Genomic DNA, 26,095 nt, shown 5'->3' on the forward strand with positions numbered 1-26,095 from the left:
CATGATCACAATGCTTATTCAAAATATATATTTTATAAAAATATTGGTCCATAATACGGTTTTATACAGGTTTTAGCCTAAACAAACACTTGAATTGCAAGCAGTTTCAGATGCAATACCAAAATGCCCTTTGTTGGCAACGGGGCGCTGTCTTTGGGCTAAAATTGGAACGAACAGAGAATATAAGAGAACCACAATGAGAACCATGTAGAGTCAATCGTACATTTCTCTGTATCGTTCCAATTTTAGTACCACTTTATCCCATGGTTCCATATCATACTGTATATATAGTCTCAATAGAACATAGCCTCCCAAAAAGTACTGCCCCCTTCTCGAGGGGGCCCAATAGGAAATGGACCCTGTTGTGACCTCACATCAATCCTCATTTCAGGAGAGAACCGTTCAGACAAACTCACTCAGAAAATCTCTGAAATGAAAGGCAAGGCTTAGAGTTAATGAATGTTTTTTTTGGGCTGGAAGAGACACTGGGAAGAAAAAAAAAAGGGCCCCTTTAAGGAATACCTGTTCATAGGCGCAACTGCTTAGCATACAGTATGCAGTGCCAGGATCTTATCTTATTGATTTACTGTATTTATGACTTTCATTCTCAAAGCGTGACTTTCCCGTTTCAGCGTGTCTGCTGTTATTATATAATAGGATCGCATGGTGCATTCTTTCTGAAACGCATGCAGTGAGCGGCGAGTAATGCTGACATCATGTTGACCTTCAATGGCAAATAGTGATTTTTAGAAGTGCTGATTCAGTTCAACATGCACACTGTAGTGTCATCACTTGGTCCCCACTCATTTCTCTTTCTCTCTCTCTCTCTCTCTCTCTCTCTCTCTCTCTCTCTCTCTCTCTCTCTCTCTCTCTCTCTCTCTCTCTCTCTCTCTCTCTCTCTCTCTCTCTCTCTCTCTCTCCCCCCCCCCCCCCTCCCCCCTCCCCTCCAGGTGAAGGTCATGGAGTGCTAGCAGCATGGAGGGGTGTGTGGTGAGAGCGTTCATGTGTTTGTCACTGCAGCGATTATCTTCTTTTGAATGGTTTCATAACAAGTGCCCGAGTTAATCCATATGAATCCTGCTGAAATCTACAGTGTTGCTGTTTCATTCATTCATTGTGAAGCCGTGTGTGTACACACTTTTACAGTCTATGGAAGGGGTCGGCACCCCAAAATGTTGAAAGAGCCATATTGGACCAAAGACACTAAAAACAAATCTGTCTGGAGCAGCAAAAAATTATAAAAGCCTTATTATATCGTCGTTGTCGGGTGGAAACCTTGTATGTCCAAAACTTCGTTTTGTATTTATCATTTAAAAAATGAACTAAACTAGTGAAAACAGCCGATCTACAAGCACACAACGCCTCGCGGTGCGAGGCGTTGTGTGCTTGTAGATCGGCTGTTTTCACAACTTTTGTGCGTCGGTCTTGTATGATGAAGCAGGGCTTTACTTTGCGAGAAAGAAAAAACATACAAATTTGAAACTTGGAGATACAAGGTTTCTGCCCGACAGTGACGATAAAAAAATCGTTAAAACAAAAAAAATACATCTTTTCCCCCCATCTTTTTGCATTTTCATACATTTTTGAAAAAGCTCCAGGGAGCCTCTAGGGTGGCGCTAAAGAGCCGCATTCGGCTCTAGAGCCACGGGTTGTTGACCCCTGCTCTATGGGTTGGTTCCTTTGACACATCACTGTGACATCACAGGTGATATCACAGGTGACATCACCTATGTAAAAGTCCATATATGGGTATTCCCCAGAATCCCTTTTATGCCCATATATGAAGATCCCTGATGTCATCGATATACATCACTGGCCAAATGGCCAAGACATGGCCCATATCTGTGTGGCTGGTTCAGATAGGGATCTCCATGTATGGGCATACAATATATTGTATGTTGTGATGTCATGGGAACCACTCTAACAGAATCCCTTTTATGCCCATACATGGAGATCCCTGATGTCATCAATATTAAGCCCATATCTAACAGGACTTCATATGGGAATGCCCATATATGGAGGATGACAGCCCATATCTGTGCGTCTGATTCAGACAGGGATCTCCATGTATGGGCATAAAAGGGATGTACTATATACAGTACATGGATCTCCATCCATATATGGGTAACTGGTCCGATATACATCACTGGCCAGATGGGCAAGAACTGGCTCATGTCACCCTGAGGCGTCTTACTAGTTTAACTGCCCCTATGGAGTAAAATGTGATCTAGGCCAGCAGCCCTGCTGCATAGTAAAACAGAGTTTAGTAGCAATTCCACACACAAATATCTGCAGCACAATTATTTCCACAGGGGGAAAAAAAAGAATGTAATGCTCAAATGACTCGCTGAATGTTTCTGGTTGGAATCTGTTAAAATGCTGCTTTGGCTAAAACGGATAGAGACAAAAAAAAAGGAGTGAGAAACGTTGGCAATATTGTTCAGATTAGGGATGGGATGATATGAAAATATCATATCACGATTATTGTGACCAAGGAAATTGCGATAATCAAAATATCCCCAAGATCCATTATCCGGGGCGTAACGTTTGCCAAAAAATAGCAGATCTAAAAGCTCACAACGCGTCGTGTTGCGACGCGTTGTGAGCTTGTAGATCGGCTATTTTTTTTGGCAAAGACATTTGGTAGAGAGTGAAACAAAAGACTGTATTAAGTAAGTTATCGATAGGTCCTTTTTACCAATTATGCGATAACCGATAATAACGATTATCATCTCATCCCTAGTTTGGATGCACCAAAAAGGGTCCATTAATAACACCTGTAATATTAGGGAGAAAATAGTGTGCGAGTCTGAGAGAGAGCGTGTGTGTGTGTGTGTGTGTGTGTGTGTGTGTGTGTGTGTGTGTGTGTGTGTGTGTGTGTGTGTGTCTGTGTGTGTGTGTGTGTGTGTGTGTGTGTGTGTGTGTGTGTTTGTGTGAGTGAGCGCACGTGTACATGCTGCTGACAAGCTAGGAACAGGACGTACCTGTGCATTCTGTACAGTAGCTGACAGAAGTGTTTGGCATGTTATTGTTAAATGTACTCCCCACAGCCTCTGGGGAACCATACCGTTTGTGTAATGTAAAAGGAGACGCTCAAACATGGACAACATTTAAAAAGAGGAAGCGATCAAAACACCTATATACTTTTGTGAGACGCAGTCTCTGATACAGTGGTGTCGTGTTGTGTGCGTCATGAGGTTTTGGTATCACAATGTCAGGGGCGTCACACCAAATTCTGGGCCCTTGGTACAAGGATTCACTGCGGGCCCCCCCATGAATGTTAACTATTGAAAAACAGCAGATATACAAGCTCACAGCGCGGCACCGAGTGCCGCGCTGCGAGCTTGTAGATCTGCTATTTTTGAAGAATCGTGAAAATGTGTGCCAAGAAACCTATGTTTCCATGTCAGCGATGCTCAAACTTTTTCATGTGAAGGACCCCCCCATCTCAAAATATTTAGTTCCAGGGACCCCCCCAGAAGCAACATTTTTGTTACAAATGTTCACTAAAAAAAGACATATATTCAAAGATTTGCGCTCATTTTCACGACTTTTCAAAAATAGCAGATCTACAAGCTCGCAGCGCGGCACTCGGTGCCGCGCTGTGAGCTTGTATATCTGCTATTTTTCAATAGCTAAAGTTACTAGGGCCCCTCCACCTTGGGCCCTAGTAACTCAGTCCCACTTTCCTACCCCTTGTGACGCCCCTGCACAATGTATACGGTAAAATTGGGAATACTACACTTAAAGTCTCATCTCTTCGCTCTCTCGCCGTCGCACACACACACGCACGCACGCACACACACCACACACACACATGCATACACACACACACACACACACACACAAACGCTTTCCCTAACTGAATCACACATTCTTTCCGAGCGCTATAGAGGAAAAGTAACTCCCCAAAGAGGCATGACTCCTTCCTTTTCACACCAACACAGGGACGGACATGCTGTATATGAACGGAACGTGTGTGTACTGTACGTGTGTGAGCGTGCACATGTGTGATACACGTGTGCAAGTGGATGAACGTGGGAAGTGGCAGCGCCAGAGGAAAAGAGACGTGCAAGTGAAAGCAATGGAAACACGAGCGAGAGAGAGAGAGAGAGAGAGTGATGGGGGAAAGAGAGATAAAGGGAAGGAGCGGGAGAGAGAGAAAGAGTAAACGATGGACACAGAAGGCAGGAGGAGACTTCTTCTTACAACTGTGTACCTTAATGTCAATTTCACACTGTTCTTTAGTTCCGCTGTTTTTTTCTGGCGGTATTTGCTTTATTTATACAGAGAGTGGAGGGATAATCGAGGGCAGAGAGATGCAACACATACTCTAGCCAAACTGAGGCAACGTGGTCAACGCACCATCCAGCCTACAGTTGTTTAGAGCAGTGGCTCTCAACCTGTGGGTCGCTCGGGACCCCAGATAGGGACCCCCAGAGTGGTCCCCAGATGATTAACTTAATGTGCAACATTGTTTTCTCAAGTAAACAAACCAACATAAAGTTGAAGTGTATAGAGGGTATTTGCACATTTCTAAAGTGACAATTTAAGGACTTTTTAATTTACCTCTTTTTAATTTACCTCTAAAATGACAAATTAAACATTGGACAAATTGTAATATTAAAGGCAGAAATTTTGAAAATATGTGTCAACATGCTCACAACGCCTTGTGTTGCGTTGTGAGCATGTAGATCAGCTATTTTCACAATAGGACTGTGTTATACAAAATGCAATGACTCAACTCTTAGTGCTCGTCAGGGTGGGGGGTCCCCAGTTAAAATATGATTATTTTGGGGGTCACGGACTGAAAAGGTTGAGAACCACTGTTCTATGTGATACTCTATTCTCATCATTAAAATATATCCTGGATTGCAGCTTCAAGAGCGGGTACAAGACTTCTGAAAGCATTTGAGGCGAGGAATGCAGAATGCAGAATACTGAGCCGCAATGAGAATGATGCCACTATCATTATTTTAAAATTGGTAGAGAAACTGTGAGCTATTAACGATGCTTCACTGACTTGAACCAACATGTGAGAGAGAGAGAGAAGGAAAGGAATAGAATGAATACAAAAGAGAGCGGGTGCCAGGACTACAGGAATTGTATCAACGGCTTACTGTAGTGTAGATCAGTGTTTTTCAATCTTTTATGGACCGGGTACACATTATCGCGTATCATTATTTTATGCTTTAACTATTGAAAAATAGCAGATATACAAGCTCACAGCGCGGCACAGAGTGTCGCGCTGCCAGCTTGTAGATCTGCTATTTTTGAAAAATCGTGAAAATTTGAATTTTCAACCGATTCTTTTTTGAATCCTTCTGAGGTTTTTTGAAAAACCTACTGTATGTTTCTATGTCTATGGAGCTCAGTTAGTCTGTTCTTGAGATACTACTATGTCAGTGGTGCTCAAACTTTTTCATGTGAAGGACCCCCAAAATGATATGTATTTGGCCACGGACAACTATGTATTTTAGCAGCAGAGCCTGTTTTGAAAAACAGCACCCATAAGAATAGATCTGTCAACATAAAAAAAAAAAAAAAACTAAAACACAGATCCACAAGTTCCCACATGCATTGTGAGGTTGTAGATTAGCTATTTTTGAATTGCCCAAAAATAGTGTGTTGAAACGGTTTCCCGTTTTGCTTGTGACCCCCCCCCCCCCCCTGAAGGACCCCTAGGGGTCCCCGGACTCCACTTTGAGAACCAATGCTGAAGATCAGCAAAGCCCTAAGAAAGACTGAAGATATATACATGAAGATAAAAAAACAAATGACATTCCACATTGGTTTTTGGCACTCCAATTTGACACACACTGCCCCCTGGTGATCAAATCATAAAACGACACCAATAAACCTCAGCTCTGACCAGTTCAGCCAACACAACACATGTGGCTTCAGTTGGACGCAGTCACCTGGACTCTATACGTCATGTAACCTGAGTCACTTCAAAGCAACGTGGCTGGCATTCTACTTCTTCCACTCACGGTCACGGAGAACTAGCATTGACTGTTATGGACACTTTTGTTTGGGTACTGTAATGTATTGATAGTTGGGCTTAAGGATTGCTTTTTTTGTTCAAGTTGTCTGTTTCACGTTGAGCATTGACAGTTTTTTGAAATTTGATGTATATATATTATTCGTTCCCTTTCTTTGTTGTACCTTGTTCTTTACTGTACTCTTTTATTCTTTTCATACTTCTCTGTAACTGTAAATAACCTTATACTGCTGTGCTGCCTCTGGGCGACTGATTTTCCCCCTTGGGATAATAAAGGTATCTATCTATCTAACTACAAACCCACAACTAATCTCACACACACGGACATCAATGTTAGGTCTACAAATCTAACCCTAACTTCAGGACATGAATGAACCGGGAAAACATGTGATGGGGGGAAAAAAAATCCTCAATGAAGTTAACACTGGGATGCTGACTGACTACTGGATTATTGCTACCAGGAATCCACTCGTCCTAGACAGTTTGCCCTCCTGGCCCCCAAACTGTGGAATAAACTCCCTGTCGCACTTAGAACTACAGACTCACTCCCTAGCTTCCGCCGTGGACTGAAGACTCACCTCTTCAGACTCCACCTAAACCCGTAGCACTACTGTAACACTCCCCCTTCCCTCAATGACCATATATGACCATACATGAAGCTAGATAGCATTTATTTTAGGTTTTAGACGTTTTTTTTAATAATTAGGTGCGTGGTCTACCTATGTTACTGTTTTTCTAGATTGATATTCCTATGCATTTGTTATATTGCTATATTGTTGTTAATGTACTGACATATTATCTTGCACTTATTATAGTGATGTGTATTACCTGCTTATTGTAAGTTGCTTTGAGATTAAAAGCGTCTGCTAAATGCCTAAACTGTAAACTGAATACCTCATCACAGATGCAAGCGCACGTGCTCAAAGGCGGCCATTGATTTTGACCTGGCTCTACGGTCAAGTGCTGTCCGTTCTTAGTGTCTCAGTGAGAGCACAAGCAGGCGATTGTCGGGAACAGAATGTGACCTTTATATAAAGAGAGCTCTGGTTTTCCTACTGAAGACTTACACAGCTCTAGGCTCGTGCGCGAGCACGAGCGGGCGCACACACACAACAAACATATGCCAAACACGCGTAGCTGTGTGTTCCCGCAAACACGCATTTTCCGCTATGCAAATCATACACTGCGACTCGGTGATTACGGAGGGGTTGTGTTACACGCATGGATGTGTGCGTACAGTACACACACACACGTGTGCACACACACACACACACACACAGACAGAGAGAGGAGTTAAATTACGGGTGTCAGTGGACACTAGACGGGGACACCATGTTTAAGTGGGAGACAACAATGTCTCATCAACGTCACTGTACAGTGTGTTCTACTGTCATGCTACACACACACACACACACACACACACACACACACACACACACACACACACACACACACACACACACACACACACACACACACACACACACACACACACACACACACACACACACACACACACACACACACACACACACAGCAAAGGCAAAAATGACAAAACGAGGATGCCACTTCTGTCTCCCTTACACAACACGACACGTATACTCTGCTTTACGCGCACACACATAAGCCCCTTTTCCACTGACATGGCCTAACACCACACCACACCGCCCACTTGTGCCAGGTTTTCCACAACAAGGACCTGGGTAGAGTGGTGTGAAAGTGGTACTAAACGTGGTACTAAAACGAATCCAATCCAGAGTAGGTCTGAGCTAGGCCAAACAGGGCCAAACACTTCATAATGACTGATCACTCACTCCCGCCACTCCGACATGTCTCCTTTCCGACATGTCTCCATTCCGACACTAACCCTATCTCTAACCCTTACCCTAAACTTAACCCCTATGGAAGTGTCGCCACTCCGACAATAAGAAGTCAATTTCGGAGTGGCGACATGTCGGAATGGAGAGCGACACCCGTAATACATGATAATCGATTGTGTTATAACTACTATTACAATCTATAATAGTGTATTATAGGTATCATAGTAACACATTAATACTTTATAGTGTATTATAATCATAGTGCATTATAATTAGAATAGTTGTAATACAAATTTGTATTGTATTATAATCACAGTTAAAAGGGTCAATTTGTTTCTTACCGATGGGGTACTTTTGTGCAATGGAAAATGTAGATATTTTATGTGGTGTGGTGTATTGTTGTGTAGTGTGGTGTGGTGCTAGAGCTGCAGTCGAAAAGGGGCTATACACAGCAATGGCAACTGACAACGTGGTAAAATTCAGTGTGTTCGTGTATCTATTTCAAACTCGGAGTGTACACATGTTACATTTGTAACACTCTCCAGAGTTAAAGGCACAGACTGTCTTGGGAATTCCCTGGGGGCAAAAAGGGAGGGAAGAAAAGAAGAGGAGACAGCGACACAATGAGGGGTGACAAGACTGCAGACAGGAAGAAAAGAATGAAGAGGGGACCTCATAATACAGTAAAACAGGTCACCCATATGTTCTGTGACATCCTGTCCTCAACCCCCCCGCACACACACCATCACTATTATAAATGTGTTCATAGAGAGAGAGAGAGAGAGAGAGAGAGAGAGAGGGAGAGAGAGAGAGGGAGAGAGAGAGAGAACGCCATGGAAGAGAATGAGAGGAGAGAAAGGCAGCTTCCTCTTGTAATGAGAGGAGAGAAAGGCAGCTTCCTCTTGGTGCAACTTCTGCAGCCCAAAATGACTCTCTGCGAAAAGAGAACTCAATTCCACCAGCTGCAAGAGCACACGCACGCGCGCACCACACACCACACGCGCGCGCACCACACATGCCTGTGCGTCAACAGCTTGCTCGCTGTGACAAAGTATAGCAAGCCCGACAGTGAGTGCGGTGTGCTCTGCTGAGAGAGAGAGAGAGAGAGAGAGAGTGTGTGTGTGTAGGAATGTGGAAGGCATTTTAACTCCCAGCTTTGCAGTGTCAGCCTGCTCATTTCCTGAGTCTGTTGTAGACGACGGACGTCTCGCTCTCTCTCATTGACGCTAAAAGCCGAGCGAGTGCATACACACGCGCACAGCACACACACACACACACACACACAGTGTATGTCTCAGGGTAAACAAGTTGCACATGTGTTTTGCGACTGGCAGACTCAGAAGTGCAAAAAACTTCTAAGGGAATAGCAGTCCGGCGGCAGGCTAGAGCAACACCAGGACTGGTGGAGAGTAGAGACATGCGTTGAGGAAACCTCTTGTTTGTGAGCGTGTGTGTGTCTCCATACCTGCCATGTGCGTGCGTGTGCATGTGTGCTGTGCCCCCTCATTGTGTTTAACTCACCTTTCCCACATTATCCATACATACAGTCAAAACAAGTATTCTTTTTAACCCTGAGACTGCTTTACCCCAAGAGTTTAAATGGACACTCTTGACTGTGCTGTGTACCGCATGTGTCCCATGTACTTTAGAGCAGTGTTTCTCAAACTTTCACATTTCAAGGTCTTCCCTTAACTCTGACAGTGGAACCAAATGGACCCTGACGGATCCATTTGGTTCCAATAGTACACTGTCAGAGTTACAGACTTGTAAGGGTCAATTTAGACCTCCCAAAGGAACCCAGAGTCCCTGGAATCCACTTTGAGAAACACTGCTGTAGAGGAGAAACACAGAGAAGTTCACTCACCCTGATTCTGGCTCTGTTTGGCTCTAGGTTCACCCCCTTCCTTCCCAGGCGCCGGGCCATCCGTCTGGGTACTCCTTGCGCCTGTCCCGGGGGTCCGCCGCCGCTCGCCGCACTCGGAGATGAGCAGCTCCTCCGTGTTGCCGCTCGCCCCAGAGGCTCCCTTGGAGGCTACTCCTTTGCCCTGCTGCTGCAGCTGGCCTGGCGTTGGAGGGCCCCAGCTTGGAGGAGAGACTTTCTGTAGGAAGAGCTGGGCGGTTTAGTGACCGTGTCCCAGCCCAAGGGCCCCAGCTCGGAGCTCCGCACCGAGACCATGGCGTTGGCCATTCCCCGGCTCACTCACTCAACTCACTCGCTCGCTCGCAGGCAACAAATGTTTGGGAGGTTTAGCCGAGGGAAGGCGGTGTGAAGGAGCACTAGGGGAGGAGTGAGGGAGCATGTGTGTGTTTTGAGACAGAAGGGGAGGAGGAAAAGAAAGAGAGAGAGAGAGAGGGAGGGAGGGAGGAGGGGAAGTTGGGAGTGTGCTGCGACCAGAAGAGGGGTAAAAAGGAAGGGGAAAAAAACACTATTGTGCTCTAACATTCCCTTTGGGAATATGGCTGGGACCAGCCCAGTCTCTCTCTCTCTCTCCTCTCTCTCTCTCTCTCTCTCTCTCTCTCTCTCTCTCTCTCTCTCTCTCTCTCTCTCTCTCTCTCTCTCTCTCTCTCTCTCTCTCTCTCTCTCTCTCTCTCTCTCTCTCTCTCTCTCTCTCTCTCTCTCTCTCTGTGGTGTAAGAAGTACTCAAATGTCTCACTTAAGTAAAAGTATCAATAATGCAATATAATAATACTCTGTTACAAGTAAAAGTCTGGAATTAAAACATGTACTTGAGTGAAAGTACAAGAGTATTGGCAAAAAAATCCACTTGAAATACCAAAGTAAAAGTTTGAAAATAGCAGATCTACAAGCTCACAACGCGTTGCATCGTGACACGTTGTGAGCTTGTAGATCGGCTATTTTCAAATAGCCTTGGTTTAAAAATAGGGCTAATATCCTTTATATCTGCAAAGTAACTGGTAACTAAATTTTTCAAACAATTGTAGTGGAGTAAAAAGTACAACATTTGCCTCAGAGACGTGGTGGAGTAGAAGTGTAAAAGTACTGAAAACTGGAAATGCTCAAGTAAATTACAAATACCTCAAAACTGTACTTAAGCACAGTACTTGAGTAAATGTACTTAGTTACTTTACACCACTGCTCTATGCCCCCCACCCTCCAAATCTCCCCCACGCCTCCAGAGGCGTCAATTTGGGTATGGCAATGCTATGGCAGCTACCATGCCTTGGCTATACAGGGGGAAATAATAAAACATACTTTTCGTTGTGCCTGCTGCTAAGGTATGGCAACATGACTGGTGTCAGACACCAGTCATGTTGCCATACCTTAACTGACGCCGCTACACGCCTCCCTTTTTTCCCCTTGCTCTATAAACACCAGCACACATGGATTGAGTTTGCGGGACGAAGGCCTGGCATGCGTCAACCCAGACTTTTTCTGGATAAAAAGACTCGAATGCAACTTTCAGAGAAAGAAGCTCTAGAGGGAAATGTCAGGCTCGTGTTTGGAAAGCGCTGCCGGAGAGTTCCACGAAAGGCGAGGGAATAAATATGGCATCTGTCAAACTTTTTAGCCATGTTTTAGGACTGATTCGGGTTTCTGTTTAGTTTTGGATAAAGCCTTATCGGTGTGTGTGTGTGCGTGCGTGCGTGCGTGCGTGTTAGGGCATTAACGAAAAAGTCTACAAGTCGACTTCATTACACAAGTCGACTCCCACCAGAGAAAGTCGAAGCTGAAAAAAAGAATCCTTTGTAGTTTTTTCTATCATTATTTTTGCTCCATGTGAGCGTCTGTACAGCATTCAAACAGTAGGATTGCTTATTGTCAAGAACGGAATGATCCAATATTACAGTGCTACATTACATTTGGTATAACATGGTTCTATTGTGAAAATAGCAGATCTACATGCTCACAACAGCTCGCATCGTCTATTTTCACAATTTCTGCCTCTATATATTTGACAATTTGGACAATGTTTAATTTGCCATTTTAGAGGTATTAAAAAGTCCTTAAATTGGCACTTTAGAAATGTGAAGATAACCTCTATACACTTAAACTTTATGTTGGTTTGTTTACAGTTGAGTGAGAAAGCAATGTTGCACATCATCTGGGGACCCCCGCAAAATAATTAGGGGGTCCTGTGTGATGTGATGACATCATCAAACAATAAAGTCGACTTCAACTCAACTTTTTACTGAGTTGAGTCGACTTGCAAAAATCACAAGTTGTTAATGCACTAGTGTGTGTGTGTGTGTGCTCGCGCGCGTAATCTAATCGCACATGTGGAGGCGTTTCAAAGCAATCTCTGGACTTGCACTAAAGCTCATTTCATGCTACGGGGAGAGAGAAAGTGTTTGGCGTGACTCGTACTGAATTCTTTTCACTAGAAAAAAGTACACTTGTCAAGTTTAAAGTTATGCCGTCATTCAAAACAAACCCTTGTCCCCCCCAACACCTCCAGGGCCCCCCCCCCCCCCCCAAAAAAAAAAAAAAACTGCACAATGCGAAAACACAGAGTGTATTCAGCAAAAGGTGAAAGGTTTTCGGCGTGTTCTGCTCGGTAATAGGCCCCTTGACATTATAGCCAAGCCAAGAGCCTGAGCCCTAGGATTATTGTAGCATGCATACCAACACACTAAATCATGTGTTGACATGCTAGCTAGCTGGCAGCTATAGTCTCGCCCTAAGCTTGTGCTAAGAAGATGAAATGTCACAGGAGGATGCGAGGTGGATGCATATACTGTAGACCAGTGGTTCTCAACCTGTGGGTCGGGACCCCCCACCAGAGGGGTCCCCACATTATTTTGGGGGGTCCCCAGATGATTAACCTAATGTGCAACATTGTTTTCTCACTCAACAGTAAACAAACCAACATAAAGTTTAAGTGTATACAAGGTATCTGCACATTTCTGAAGTGACAATTTAAGGACTTTTTTAATACCACTAAAATGACAAATTAAACATTGGCCAAATTGTCACATACTGTATTAGAGGCAGAAATTGTGAAAACAGCAGATCTACATGTAGATCTGCTATTTTCACAATAGAACCATGTTATACAAAATGTAACGCCTCAAGTCTTAGTGCTCGTCAGGGTGGGGGTCCCCAGTTAAAATATGATTACTTTGGGGGTCACGGCCTGAAAAGGTTGAGAACCACTGTAGAATACTCCACCATACAGATATTTAATGATCCAATCTGAAACTGGCTGAGCTAAGACAACACTCCAGCTATCATCTTTTAAATAACACTAAAGAAACATCAATACTGCATACATCAAGACATTCTGTGCAGTTGTGGGCACAACCTACACAAAAACAGACAAAAAGAAAAGAAAAAATCAAACCTCGGTTCGAAGTGGAGCGGTGAATCTGTGTGTGTGTGTGTGTGTGTGTGTGTGTGTGTGTGTGTGTGTGTGTGTGTGTGTGTGTGTGTGTGTGTGTGTTTGTGCCTGCACAACAGCGCCCCTCCTTTAACTTGTGTGGCCACACAAGGTATTGCCAGGCTACAGACATACCCAGCCAGCCAGCCAGCCAGCCAGCCAGCCAGCCACATAGCCAGCCAGCCACAGACATACCTGTCTATTGGGAGCGCTTTCACCGCTCCAAAAAACGGATAAAAGATACTGAAAAAGTTGTGTCCTCCCTGATAGTGACGTAGTGGCTGCAGATGGGATGTCTGTGCAACATTAATTCTCTGAGTAAACAACATAAATCCATATACTGTATACCTTGGGTTGGAGGGGGGTGACATGTGCAGGCATGAAAAGACTTTAAATCTCATACAAGTAGAATGAAACTGCACGGTGAATAGAAGCTGCTGACAAAAAACTGCCAAACATGCATTGCCTCAAATTATGAGCTCTGCAGCAGCTTTTCCTTGCAGTGCACATACCTTCCATTGGTCACATCCAGATTAAAGGCATGTGCGTTCTCTTAACCAATTAAAGCCCAACACGCAGCAAAAAAAATGCTGATCTACAAGCTTGCCCCAATGCAACAATCCCACACAAAATGGTGAGATTGCAGATCTGCTTTTTAATGTTTTAAAGGACCACCTCACCTCTGGGACAACCAGATCTTATATTATTGTTGTTTGGGACACGATCAACACAATCCTGAGTTATTGTTTTGTGTTCAATCTGTGTTTTTAGATATTTTAGTATTTCAGCATGCAACAACTGGTCATATGATGCTTTGTAGCATGATATTGCATCATCTATTGCATCATATGATGCAAAATGCATACGATGCATTTTGACCAGTTGTTGCATACTGAAATACTAATATATCTAAAAACACAGATTGAACACAAAAAAAAACTCAGGGGATTTTGTTGATCGTGTCCCAAACAACAATAAAATAAGATCTGGTTGTCCCAGAGGTGAAGTGGTCATTTAAGATAAAACAAAATCTAAAATGTAAATTTCTTTTGCACAATAATGGAAATGTTTTAGAAGATTTCCGCCAAACATCGACATGCCCAAACTGGGTTTTGAAGTGGTTAATGTACATGTGTTGGCCAATTGTTTAAATGCCTTGTTTATGTCTACTGAGCCAAGTTGGACCGGTTTTTAAAAAACACCCTGCCTGTAAGTTAGACAGGCCCCGAGGCAGAGGCAGAAGTGTGTCAGAATACCAACGGGGCAGGTTCCAAACCTGTCAGTGCCTCACAGGGGCTTAGAAGAACACATACCTCACACAGCAGCCGACACACACCCTCCCAAGGGCGTCACAAGGGGGGAGGGGGAAGGGAAAGTGGGACTGAGTTACTAGGGCCCAAAGGTGGAGGGGCCTGGAATTACTTTAGACTTTAGCTGTTGAAAAATAGCAGATATACAAGCTCACAGCGCGGCACCGAGTGCCGCGCTGCGAGCTTGTAGATCTGCTATTTTTGAAAAGTCGTGAAAATGTGTGCAAACTCTTTGAATATGTGTATTTTTTTAAGCGAACATTTGTAACTCAAACTTTGCTCCAGGGGGGGGTCCTTGGAACTAAATATTTTGAGATGGGGGTCCGTGGACAAATACATATCATTTTGGGGGTCCTTCACATGAAAACGTTTGGGCACCACTGACATAGAAATATAGTTTTTTCAAAAAAACCTTAGAAGCTAAAGGTCTCACAATATGGACACTAGGGTTGAAGTGGTTAATATAAAAAAGGAGTAAAAAAAGTTTCTATCACACAAAGATTTGAAGGACCCCCTGTAGTAACTCTGAGGACCCCCTAGGGGTCCCGGACCGCCTGTCGAAGACCCCTGAGCTAGGTAATACATCAAACGCATAGAAATGGTAATCTAAGAAACTTAGAAGGATTTGAAATATTCAAAGACTTTTCACAACTTTTCAAAAATAGCAGATCTACAAGCTTGCAGCGCGGCACTCGGTGCCGCGCTGTGAGCTTGTATATCGGCTATTTTTCAATAGTTAACGCACAAAATAACGCTTAATAAGTCTAAAGGCCCATTCCCACTGGGCCAGATAACAGATATCTGGAGATATTTCTCCAGATATTTTTCCATGCAAAGTGGATGGTAGATACAGATAAAAAATATATTTGCCACAGATAAAAGTATCTGTGGCAAATATCTGTGGTAGACTTTTCTTTTATCTGTATCTACCATCCACTTTGCATGGAAAAATATCTGGAGAAATATCTCCAGATATCTGTTATCTGGCCCAGTGGGAATGGGCCTTAAATGGTTTAAACCCCCTCCCCCTATGAAGAACATTCATGGGGGGGGGGGCCCGCAGTGAATTCTTGTACCCAGGGCCCAGAATTTGGTGCGACGCCCCTGCACCCTCCATTTAAACTGCTTGCACGCTGCTCATCAGCGTCACATGTCAAACAAAGGCAGATTTGGGTTGCCGTCGGGTGGAAACCTTGTATGTCCAAAGAACGTCCTTTTTTTATTATTATTATTTTCAAAACTAATCATAAAGTTAGTTTCATTGTTTCATTGTTGACATTGTTTGACAGCACAATCGTCAGTGTATTTTGGATTCATGTCAATTTGTGTTTTCAGATATTTAACCACTTGAACAGTCGATACTTAATCAACTTGACCACTCTGTAATTAGTCTGCTCTTTTTTCCCCCCTCTACACCAAACCTCTTTGCCGAAAATAGCCGATCTACAAGCTCACAACGCCTCGCAACGCCTACAAATCTAAGAAATGCTGTCTAAATTACATGACAAAGCATAAAATGTTTAAATATGGAGATATGAGGTTTCCGCCAAGTCGTTCATTATGTCATTATGCAGACGGATTACTGTCTGAGAGCTGTGATTGGTTTAGGTTTCTTTGACGTGTCGTTGTTAATGATATCCGTGTTTTTGACTCGATTAAGCCGTCATGTTTTTTCCAAGCTCTGCGCTGTACCTGAATAAATGGTTTCTCTTCTGGATTTAATTTGCAAAGCCGTAACTTCTAAAGCACATAAATGGTCAGATGGTTATTGCCTCTTATTGAGTCTTACTGACCAACACTGTGTATTATCCACATTTACTGTAACCATAGACTGTAAAACTTATGGACACAGTGAACTAGCTAGGGCTACAACTACTGATTATTTTCTCAGTTCTTATTCTATGAGGTACCTTTTTTGATTAATCGAATAATCTATTGCAGACATCATGGTCCATTTATGCAACAACATACATCTAACTTTACTAGTAAGACACCTCAGGGCGACAAGCGACCTCGCCACAGTGATGTGGACATCAGGGATGTGGACATCTGGGATCTCCATATATGGGCATAAAAAGGGATGTTCCCCTGGCATCACATGGATCTCCATATCTCCATATATGGGCATAAAAGGGATTTGTTCCCACTGGCATCACAGGGATCTCTCTAACAGGGCATCATTGATATTGATGACATCAGGGAACTCCATATATGGGCATAAAAGGGATTCTGTTAGTGTGACATCACAGTGAAGCCAGAGTGTGATGTCAGAGCGGCAAACCCATTCTGGTAGAGTGGTTCCCCTGACATCACAGTGACATCAGAGCATGATGACACATTTTTACGGCCTATGGGCATGCTGAAACGACGTCTGTCTGACATGATGAAACAAGTGACCAAATTTGGAGATGACCGGCATCACTGACTGACATCACTACAGTGCCCAAATTTGGAGATGACATCACAGACTGGCCTGGACACGGAACACCATATATGGGCATAAAAGAGAGCCAGACAGACATCGATAAGAGATCTCCTTATACTGTATGGGCATAAAAGGGACACAGACAGACGGATACAACAGGTATTGCACAACTGGGGGCTGTTAAGTCTGACATCATTTTGTAGGCAGAGGAGAACTTTTGCCCCCCAAAAAAGTGAATCTTTTTACTATTTTTACTATTTACTAATTTTTCTTCTCTTTGTTGTTGAAAGGAAAGTGGTAGAATTATACTTTAGTCGTTATTTTTGTCTCGGATCTGTTGAAATAGCGAGGGACAGATATTGACAATAAATCTGCTTGGAGGTCTGACTACAAAATGATGTCACGCTGTGTATCTGTGTATCTCTGTCTGTCATGCCTGACGTCACTGTGATGTCAGAGGAACCACTCTTAACAGAATGGGTTTGCCGCTCTGACATCACGCTGTGACTTCACTGTGATGTCACACTAACAGAATCACTTTTATGCCCATATATGGAGTTCCCCGATGTCATCAATATTAAGCCCATATCTAACAGGACTTCATATGGGAATGCCCATATATGGAGGCCACATCAACCACATACCACACTACCGGCTAGTTCTACAAACAGGGATCTCCATGTATGGACATAAAAGGGTATGATGTCAGATGTCATAGGACTTTCACTTAACGAATAACCGAGTAAGCATGCTTGGGCTCTCACAGCATATCTCCATACAGTACATGGATCTCCATATATGGGTGTCAGAGGTCTCCATATACTGTATGGGTAAGTGATCCGTTACCCCCCGGCTCCACCGGGCGCGTCGAGCGTCGCTTCAACGTCAACGCTGGGAACGCTCCCGTTTTAATCAATGAAGGGTGCTCCACTGCCGACGGTGTCAACGTCGGACGCTCCGGTGACGGCGTCCAAACTCGAAAATCGCCCCGGTTCAATTTTTTTACGGCGTCCACAACGTCCAGTCATGTATAAAATATGAATAAATGCATTGTATATTATAAATGTAGGCTATATACGTGCGTTTCTGCTGTTGGCTATCCATTCACAAGGGTGACTAGATGTCCCAAAAATCCTAGCATTTTTTTGTATGTAATTACAGCGGTCTACTTTGATAAAATTATGTACAACAGGCTATAATCATGACAAAGTGGTCAGTGGTGCATTGCTGCTCTCTGCTGTGAACATAGTGTGCTCTATACGTTCACATTCATGTCACAAATAGTTTTATTCCTGTTTGAAAGTGATTTTCATGTAGTTTTGGAAATGGGCTGTATTGGCCATAGAATGAATACCTCACAGTCACAGCCGCTGCGCTGGAGCCGGTCGGACGTCAATGTGGCGGCGTCAATGACGCCGTCAAGACGCAGAGCAACGCGACGCCGCCAGTGGAGCCCTGGGGTTATACATCACTGGCCAGAAAGGGCGCGGTCGCATGTCACCCTGAGGCGTCTTACTAGTATTATGTATTTTATGTCTGTGTATAATTCAATTGAAGTACTCACGCCCACTCAGTACAGACCATGGAAACCATAGACGACCTGTAGACAAAGTGGCGAGGTGCGTTGTTGTATAGACCAGGGGTTCCCAAACTTTTTTGTCTCAGGGCACCCCATGAATATGTTTTTAATCCGAGGCACCCCTACATTATAATTTTCACTCCCAGCACCTTATATTTATAGCATATTGTCGTTGTCGGGTGGAAACCTTGTATGTCCAAAACCGTTCGTTTTGTATTTATCATCTATAAAATGTACTAAACTAGTGAAAACAGCCGATCTACAAGCACCCACAACGCCTCGCATCGCGAGGCGTTGTGGGTGCTTGTAGATCTGCTGTTTTCACTCGTTTTGTGCGACACTCTTGTATGATGAAGCAGGGCTTTGCTTTACCAAAAGACGTGCACATTTAAAACTTGGAGATACGAGGTTTCTGCCCGACAGTGACGATATTTTAGTGATTAAGTTGCGAGGAAAACGTTGAGATAATAGCCATTTTGGTTAGAACTGACAGAAAATAACTTCTCGCGGCACCCCTGGACTGCCGTCGCGGCACCCCAGGGTGCCCCACATTCAAAACCCCTGGTACAGACTATACTCACTATAGAAGACGCAGTTACACAACATTGATATGGAATACAGGGACAGGTCGTGTCTGCACTCTGCTGTCTGTCTGGTGCCTATGAGTGAGAGCGGGGGCAAGTGGGCGTCAGTGGTGTAACGTAACTAATTACTTTTACCTAAGTACTGCACTTAAGTACAGTTTATTTGCACTTTACTTGAGTATTTCCAAATTCCAATACTTTTACTTCTACTCTACTACATCTGGGATCCAAATGTTGTACTTTTACTCCACTACATTTATTTGAAAACTACAGTTACTAGTTACTTTGCCGATATAAATTATTATGTTAAAACATACCTAAACCACTTTAGCCCCATTTTATACTTGCCTAGAGTATTTGAAAATAGCAGATCTACAAGCTCTCAACGCCTCGCAACGCCTCATTTTGTACTTTTACTTTTAGTACTTTAAGTACATTTTGATGCCAATACTTTTGTACTTTTACTCAAGTACATTTTGAATTCTGGACTTGTAACAGAGTACCACAATGCAGTATTGATACTTTTACTTAAGTAGAAAATGTGAGTACATTTTCCACCACTGGTGGGTGTGTCCTTTACACAATTGTATATATAAGATAACACAAGATACTGGTGGCTTTCCCTCTCTCGAACACACTGTTGAACAACGCTGACCACTGACTGACACGTCACATTAACTTGGATTTGAGCGCCTTATCACTGGCCACTTGTTTTTTTATGTTCGCCCCCCCCCCCCCCCCCCCCCATTGCTGAAATGATACTGTACATGACATGTTATACACTGCTCAAAAAAATAAAGGGAGCGCATAATCATTGCAATGTAACTCCAAGTCAATCACACTTTTGGGATATCAACCTGGCCAGTTAGGAAGCAACACTGATTATGAATCAGTTTCATCTGCTGTTGTGCAAATGGAAAAGACAACAGGTGAAAATGAGGCAATTTGCAAGACAACCCCTAAAAAAGGAATGGTTTTGCAGGTGGTGGCCACAGACCATTTGCCTGTCCTCATCCTTTCTGGCAGATTTTTGGTTAGTTTTGGATTTTGCCAGTGCCCTGACCACTAGAGGTAGCATGAGGCGGTATCTGCAACCCACAGAAGTTGCTCAGGTAGTGCTGCTCATCCAGGATGGCACATCAATGCGCACTGTGGCAAGAAGGTTTGCTGTGTCTCCCAGCACAGTGTCCAGAGCATGGAGGCGATACCAGGAGACAGGCCAGTACACCAGGAGACGTGGAGGGGGCCGTAGGAGGACAACAACCCAGCCGCAGGACCGCTATCTGGTCCTTTGTGCGAGGAACAGGAGAAGCACTGCCAGAGCCCTACAAAACGACCTTCAGCAGGCCACTAATGTGAATGTTTCTGCTCAAACTGTGAGAAACAGACTCCATGATGGTGGTATGAGGGCCCGACGTCCACAAGTGGGGCCTGTGCTCACAGCCCAACACCGTGCAGCCCGATTTACATTTGCCAGAGACCACATGGACTGGCAGGTCTATGTTGGGTTTTTTGGGTGTTCCCTTTATTTTTTTGAGCAGTGTAGTATAGAGGCCGAACATCTTATTACCAATATACAGCACAGTACATTATGTTTTACTGTGTATATTCATCATTTATACACTGTAGTGTAGACTGACTGTAGTGTACATACTATCCTACCACTGGTGATAATCTGTTCACTGATATTTTGACCACATTTATATGCAGTACATACCTGTTAACCACTTCAACCACACCTATTCTGGGGATGTCAAGCAAGCATTTGGTCAGAGTAGGCAAGTAGGCATGTAGATCTGCTATTTTCACAATAGAACCGTGTCATACAAAATGTAATGCCTCAACTCTTAGTGCTCGTCAGGGTGGGGGGGTCCCCGTTTAAAATATGATTACTTTGGGGGTCGTGGCCTGAAAAGGTTGACAACCACTATATTATGAAATTCCCAGAAAAGGGACATTATGGTTCACGTGGTAATTCATGTCACTGGGCCACCGACTGGAGCAGTCAAGCTACAGAATCAACATGCTCTGGGTCACCTATATAAGACGTTTCTCGGATGTTTAAAAGACCCAAATCATCGCTGATGACAACAAAAGACAAAAAGACTGATTATATCACAGACTGTAGCCTACATCTTGAAGCGGACCGATTCTCTGGGACAACCTTGACACTTGTACAATACGCGACGTTCACCGGATACGTCAAGATGTGACCTAAGGCTCAAGGCAAGTTAAAGAGCTCAGTTTTCTCACCGTGCCACGGTTCTTTGGTTTCTCCGCGGAAGCTTCTCGCTGAGGGTCCTGTCTGGAACGCCCCGGCCTTGTCGTCTCTTGTGTCATTCCCGCGGCGGCCCCGTCCTCTTCTTCTACTCCATTTAGGACGGGCGTCTCTTGGACGGCCCTGCTGGGAGACCTCAGGTGTCCTTCCACGGTCACATCGGACGCCAAGGAGCTGGAGGAGCCGGAGAGGGCCCTCTTCTCTGATTGGGCGCCGGGGCGTTTGGCGTCTGCGCTCTGGTTGGGTCTGAGGAGGCCGCGGGGGTCGGCGGCAGCGGCGCCTCGGCCTCGGACGGGTCTCAGGACGGCCACCGTTTGGATCCGTCCGAATCCTGCTGAGGGTCTCGGCCTTTTGCCCGCGTCGGCAGCGTTCACTTCCTCCTTCCTGGGAACCGCCTTCTTCTCATTGGCTGGAACAAATTTGTTCTGTGGAGCACAACAACACGGGGTGGAACAAAGCAAGACCAATATCAAAGCTGTCAGGTAGAAAGCCTATCTCCATAATACGGAGATAGGCTTAATTAATTAAATATTATTTAATTAAATATGACAAGAAAAAATATATATTTTGAAATGTCTCTAAATGTGGTGTGTGTGTGTGTGTGTGTGTGTGTGTGTGTGTGTGTGTGTGTTTTTAAACATAATTAAATGTCTTTTCCACAGACCAGCAGAAAATTACAATGGTTAAGGACTATATACCTTATTGTTACAATGAGGGAGCCTTTGGGACGATATGAACATTTCATATCATGATTATTGTGACAAAAGAAATCACGATTTACGCTATTATCGTGATAATAAAAATTATCCATTATCCTGGGGCGAAACATTTTCCAAAAAAATAGCTGATCTACAATCGGCTATTTTTTGACAATTTGATAGAGAGTGAAAAAAAGACTATCAAGTACGTATATTATAAGTACCATTTACCAATTCTAGAGGGTTTAAGTGGTACCAGATATGCAGCTCGGCAAATAAAAGGCGAATTGATCCCAGTGCATGACGGAGGACGATATATTAGATCTCGTAATAAGTGTTTTCTATCACGATAAATGATAATATCGCTTATCGTCTCATCAGTATCCCAAAAGTATCCACAAGTGTCCCATGAGACCCACCCTGGGCACGACCTGCGCTGTGTGTGGTGGCTGCGTTTAAGGGACGTTGCGTCACGTGATGCGGGTCTGTTTACATTCCCAAGTGAAACAAACAAAAGTTGATCGGAGCTCTTAACTCGCTCTTAATAGGTGTAACTTTGTGTGAATCCATGTTTTGTTTGTATAATGTTTATTGCGAGCACAACCGACAGAGCGGCAGATGTAGAACAGATTTGTTTTTCCCCGCGGGGAACACATTTTCAGGAACACCACACCGAGAAAAAAAGTTCTCTGTGGAAAAGCTCTGGTTAATCCCATAGGTCGGAGAAAGAACCAGAACCGGTTCTTTGCGGGTGGAAAAGGCCCTAAAGTACATTTCAGGCATTCTCTCGGTTCCATTAACTCATTCCCTGCCAGGCCCGATAGTCCCGAGATTATTCCAATGTCTTTCCCCGCCAGGCCCGATAGTCCCGAGAATTAAAAAAAAAAAAAAAAAAAATGTTTTTTCAAAAAAAAAATTGGACCCCAAAAAATGGAGTAGGCATGATAGCAATCGCGAAATTGCATCTTTAACCCCCATAGCAACCCCATCTTTCAAGCATGGCAGCCATTTTGGCAGCCATCTTTGTTAAACATAGTGGCTGTTATCTCATGAATGCCTGAACGGATTTCCATTCAGATTTTTTTGTTTGAAAGCTGTGAGCAATGTGGACACACGTGGTGCATTATCTAGGCATGGGTGTGCATGATCCGTGCACACCCAATTACATGGAAGTCTATGGAGACGAATGGCAGGTGGGAGTACGGAGGTATGTTAAAATGGCGGTCAATGTGTTAAGGGGGTCAAAATTGACCCTTACAAGTCTATAACTTTGACAGTGTAAAAATGGAACCAAATGGACCCTGACGGGTCCATTTGGTTCCATTTGTATACTGTCAAAGTTAAGGGGAGACCTTCACATTGTCCTAGAACACACTGTGTCATATCGCGCCCAGGCTTCTCTCTTTGCAGATGAGTAAGCTTGGCTACACGAGACTAACATGAGCCCTTGCGTGAAAGTTGGGCATCACTTCCTGTTCCTCTTAGCAGTTTCATTCTGACTGGTTGCTGTTTGCTGCTGTGAGCCTGTGACACCTGAATCTCTGCACGGTGATTACATCGTTAAGTGATTTGAATCGCGAGAAGCTACACTCAATGGGCCCGATTCACCAACCTACTTACGAACGTTCTTACGAAGAAATTTGTTCTTAGACCCTTTTAAGAAGTTTTTTACGAAGATTTGGCATACACCAATGTTTTCTTAGCTGTGATTTGTTCTTATGTTAAGAAAAAATCTACGCACACTATAGAGCACTCTTAGGGTGGCCTTTTAGTTCTTAAGTGTGACATGCTGTGCTAAAATAATGTATTCTTTAAGTTTCATCAATTCTACAGTCGTATAATAATATGATTTAAATCATCAAAATATTTGTATCATATCTTTAGAGCAGTGGTTCTCAAAGTGTGGTTTGGGGACCCCCAGGGGTCCTTTAGGAAGTTCCAGGGGGTCCACAGTAAAACAAGGAAGAGTTTTACCATTTTAACCCAGTTTTAAAATTTGTTTGAAAATAGCCGATCTACAAGCTCACAACCGAACGCATTACCATTACAGCCCATTTTGAGCTTGTAGATCGGATATTTTTTAACCATTTGATACATCTGATATTTTTTAAACATTTGATAAATCTGATATTTTTTTAACATTTGATAAATCTTGAAAAATCTTCCCAGGCAGAAAATATTTTCAGGTGGGGGTCCACAGAATGCATGTTAATTTGGGGGTCCTTGACATGAAAATGTTTAGCACCACTGGTTTACTGACTAGTTTTCAACAGGTCTGAAAATTGCATCCCAACCCAAAATGAGCCGGTTGAGTTGAAGCCCAAGCCTCATACTCACCCCCTACAACCCCCACCCTCCCCCCGGCACAACCCTTCACCCCCCCGCCCCCCCCCCCCATAACCCAACTCCCTATACCCTCACCCCCATATCTCAACAGCTGCCACACGCCCATTTTCCTGTCCCCTTCCTACCTGAAAGCCCCCCTTGCACCATGCACCATATCCCAACCACCACACCCCTACTTCCACCCCATTACATACCAAGCAGCTGCTAACTTAAAGCCCCTCTACACCCACCTACCAGCTTTCAGTAATAAAATGTTTTATATCCACAACTAATGCTATTTCCAAACATGAAATATGGATAACATTCTAATTTCAGCAAATTTACATTGATGTCTATAGTGAAATAATAAAATACATTCATTAAATAACAATAATTAGCTGTTCACTTCAGAAGTACCTCCACATAAGTGTTTTTTTTTAAGGTTTGGAGTCTAGTGTTCCACCATCTTTACACTTTAGTTAGGCTATTCTTGACTTCATTCTCTCAACTTTATTTATGTGTGTGATTTCTTGTTAGTTCTGTGTACAGCAATCAAACACAGGTGTGACTGCAGAGAGTGTCATGAAGTCGTGCCTTATATGGGGATTTGTGGGTGGCTCCCTATGGTAATACGGATGCAAATTAGGATATGTGGGGCGTCTACCTATGATAATTAGGATTACCTGGCACACCCCTTCAAGTTACGAGGATTGGCATTCATCATGTTAAGAACATAGTTAAGAACAATTTTGCCTTCCTAAGAACGTTTCATGAATGTGACTGGACTTCACTTAGGAATTCACTTAGGAGGAAATTTAAGAACAAGTTAAGAAGAAAGTTAAGAACTTATTGGTGAATGAGGCCCAATGATCCCTGTCATTTAGCTTCCTCGTAGCCAAAAGCTCCCAAGCCGCGAGTGGGCGTCAACCTTGTCCAAAACCTCAGCCCATTGAGCTCCTCGCATTTGCTTTGCGGAGGAAGTGAAGCCCACATTAAACACACCCCTTTTTCCCCAGAAACCTTGTTGGGAAACTTGTGGCAAGGCTCTTTTTACCATTTCTTGAAAAGTAAAGGTTTTGGACACTGGTTTCCACCAGACAGAAGACAATAATTGAATACATTGAGGACATTATAATCTCCGCACAGTGCAATACCTGATGGGTCGTTTTAGCCGGGGCTGTGGTGGGCCTTGATGCAACTTTAGCTTTGACATTCTTCAGGTCTGGTTTGGGAGCTCTCTTTGTCTCCGGCTTAACTGATCTGCTTGATGCAGAGGCGGTCTTGGTAGGAGAGTTAGCGGCGCTGGGCTTGGATTTCACAGCTCGCGCTAACAAACTACCCGTAGACTTGGGGAGGGCGGCGTCCACCTCTTCCTGAGAGAGCGGAGATTTCAACTGTAATTCCTTCTTGTTGGCGGAGGGAGCAGAGGACGACGTATTGGTGGTTTCACTAAGGACCTCAGAAGCAAGGGGTTTGTGGTGTGCGATATCATCATGGGTGTGCATGATCCGTGCACACCCAATTACATGGAAGTCTATGGAGACGAATGGCAGGTGGGAGTACGGAGGTATGTTAAAATGGCGGTCAATGTGTTAAGGGGGTCAAAATTGACCCTTACAAGTCTATAACTTTGACAGTATACAAATGGAACCAAATGGACCCTGACGGGTCCATTTGGTTCCATTTGTATACTGTCAAAGTTAAGGGGAGACCTTCACATTGTCCTAGAACACACT

The 26,095-nt window shown here is 43.8% G+C and overlaps 2 protein-coding genes across 2 annotated transcripts in view; both read right to left on the bottom strand.

The window, feature by feature from the left end:
• Positions 1-9,908, bottom strand: part of LOC308281686 (microtubule-associated tumor suppressor 1 homolog) — a 124,678-nt gene extending 114,770 nt beyond the window's left edge. Inside the window, exon 1 of the mRNA XM_080721932.1 lies at positions 9,686-9,908. The gene's annotated coding sequence lies outside the window, so the exon portion shown is untranslated. The remainder of the gene's footprint in view (positions 1-9,685) is intronic.
• LOC308281596 (uncharacterized protein) overlaps positions 9,204-26,095 on the bottom strand; it is a gene marked incomplete at its 3' end in the record, with an annotated part of 69,409 nt that continues 52,517 nt past the window's right edge. The window contains exons 8-11 of the mRNA XM_080721822.1: positions 25,514-25,816; positions 21,312-21,761; positions 9,686-9,920; positions 9,204-9,220 (exon numbers count right to left, since the gene is read on the bottom strand). Of these exons, the coding sequence (XP_080577948.1) occupies positions 9,204-9,220; positions 9,686-9,920; positions 21,312-21,761; positions 25,514-25,816 (1,005 nt within the window). The remainder of the gene's footprint in view (positions 9,221-9,685; positions 9,921-21,311; positions 21,762-25,513; positions 25,817-26,095) is intronic.

This window comes from Nannobrachium achirus (assembly GCF_963921795.1).
Source record: "Nannobrachium achirus genome assembly, chromosome: 3".
Classification (NCBI taxonomy): domain Eukaryota; kingdom Metazoa; phylum Chordata; class Actinopteri; order Myctophiformes; family Myctophidae; genus Nannobrachium; species Nannobrachium achirus.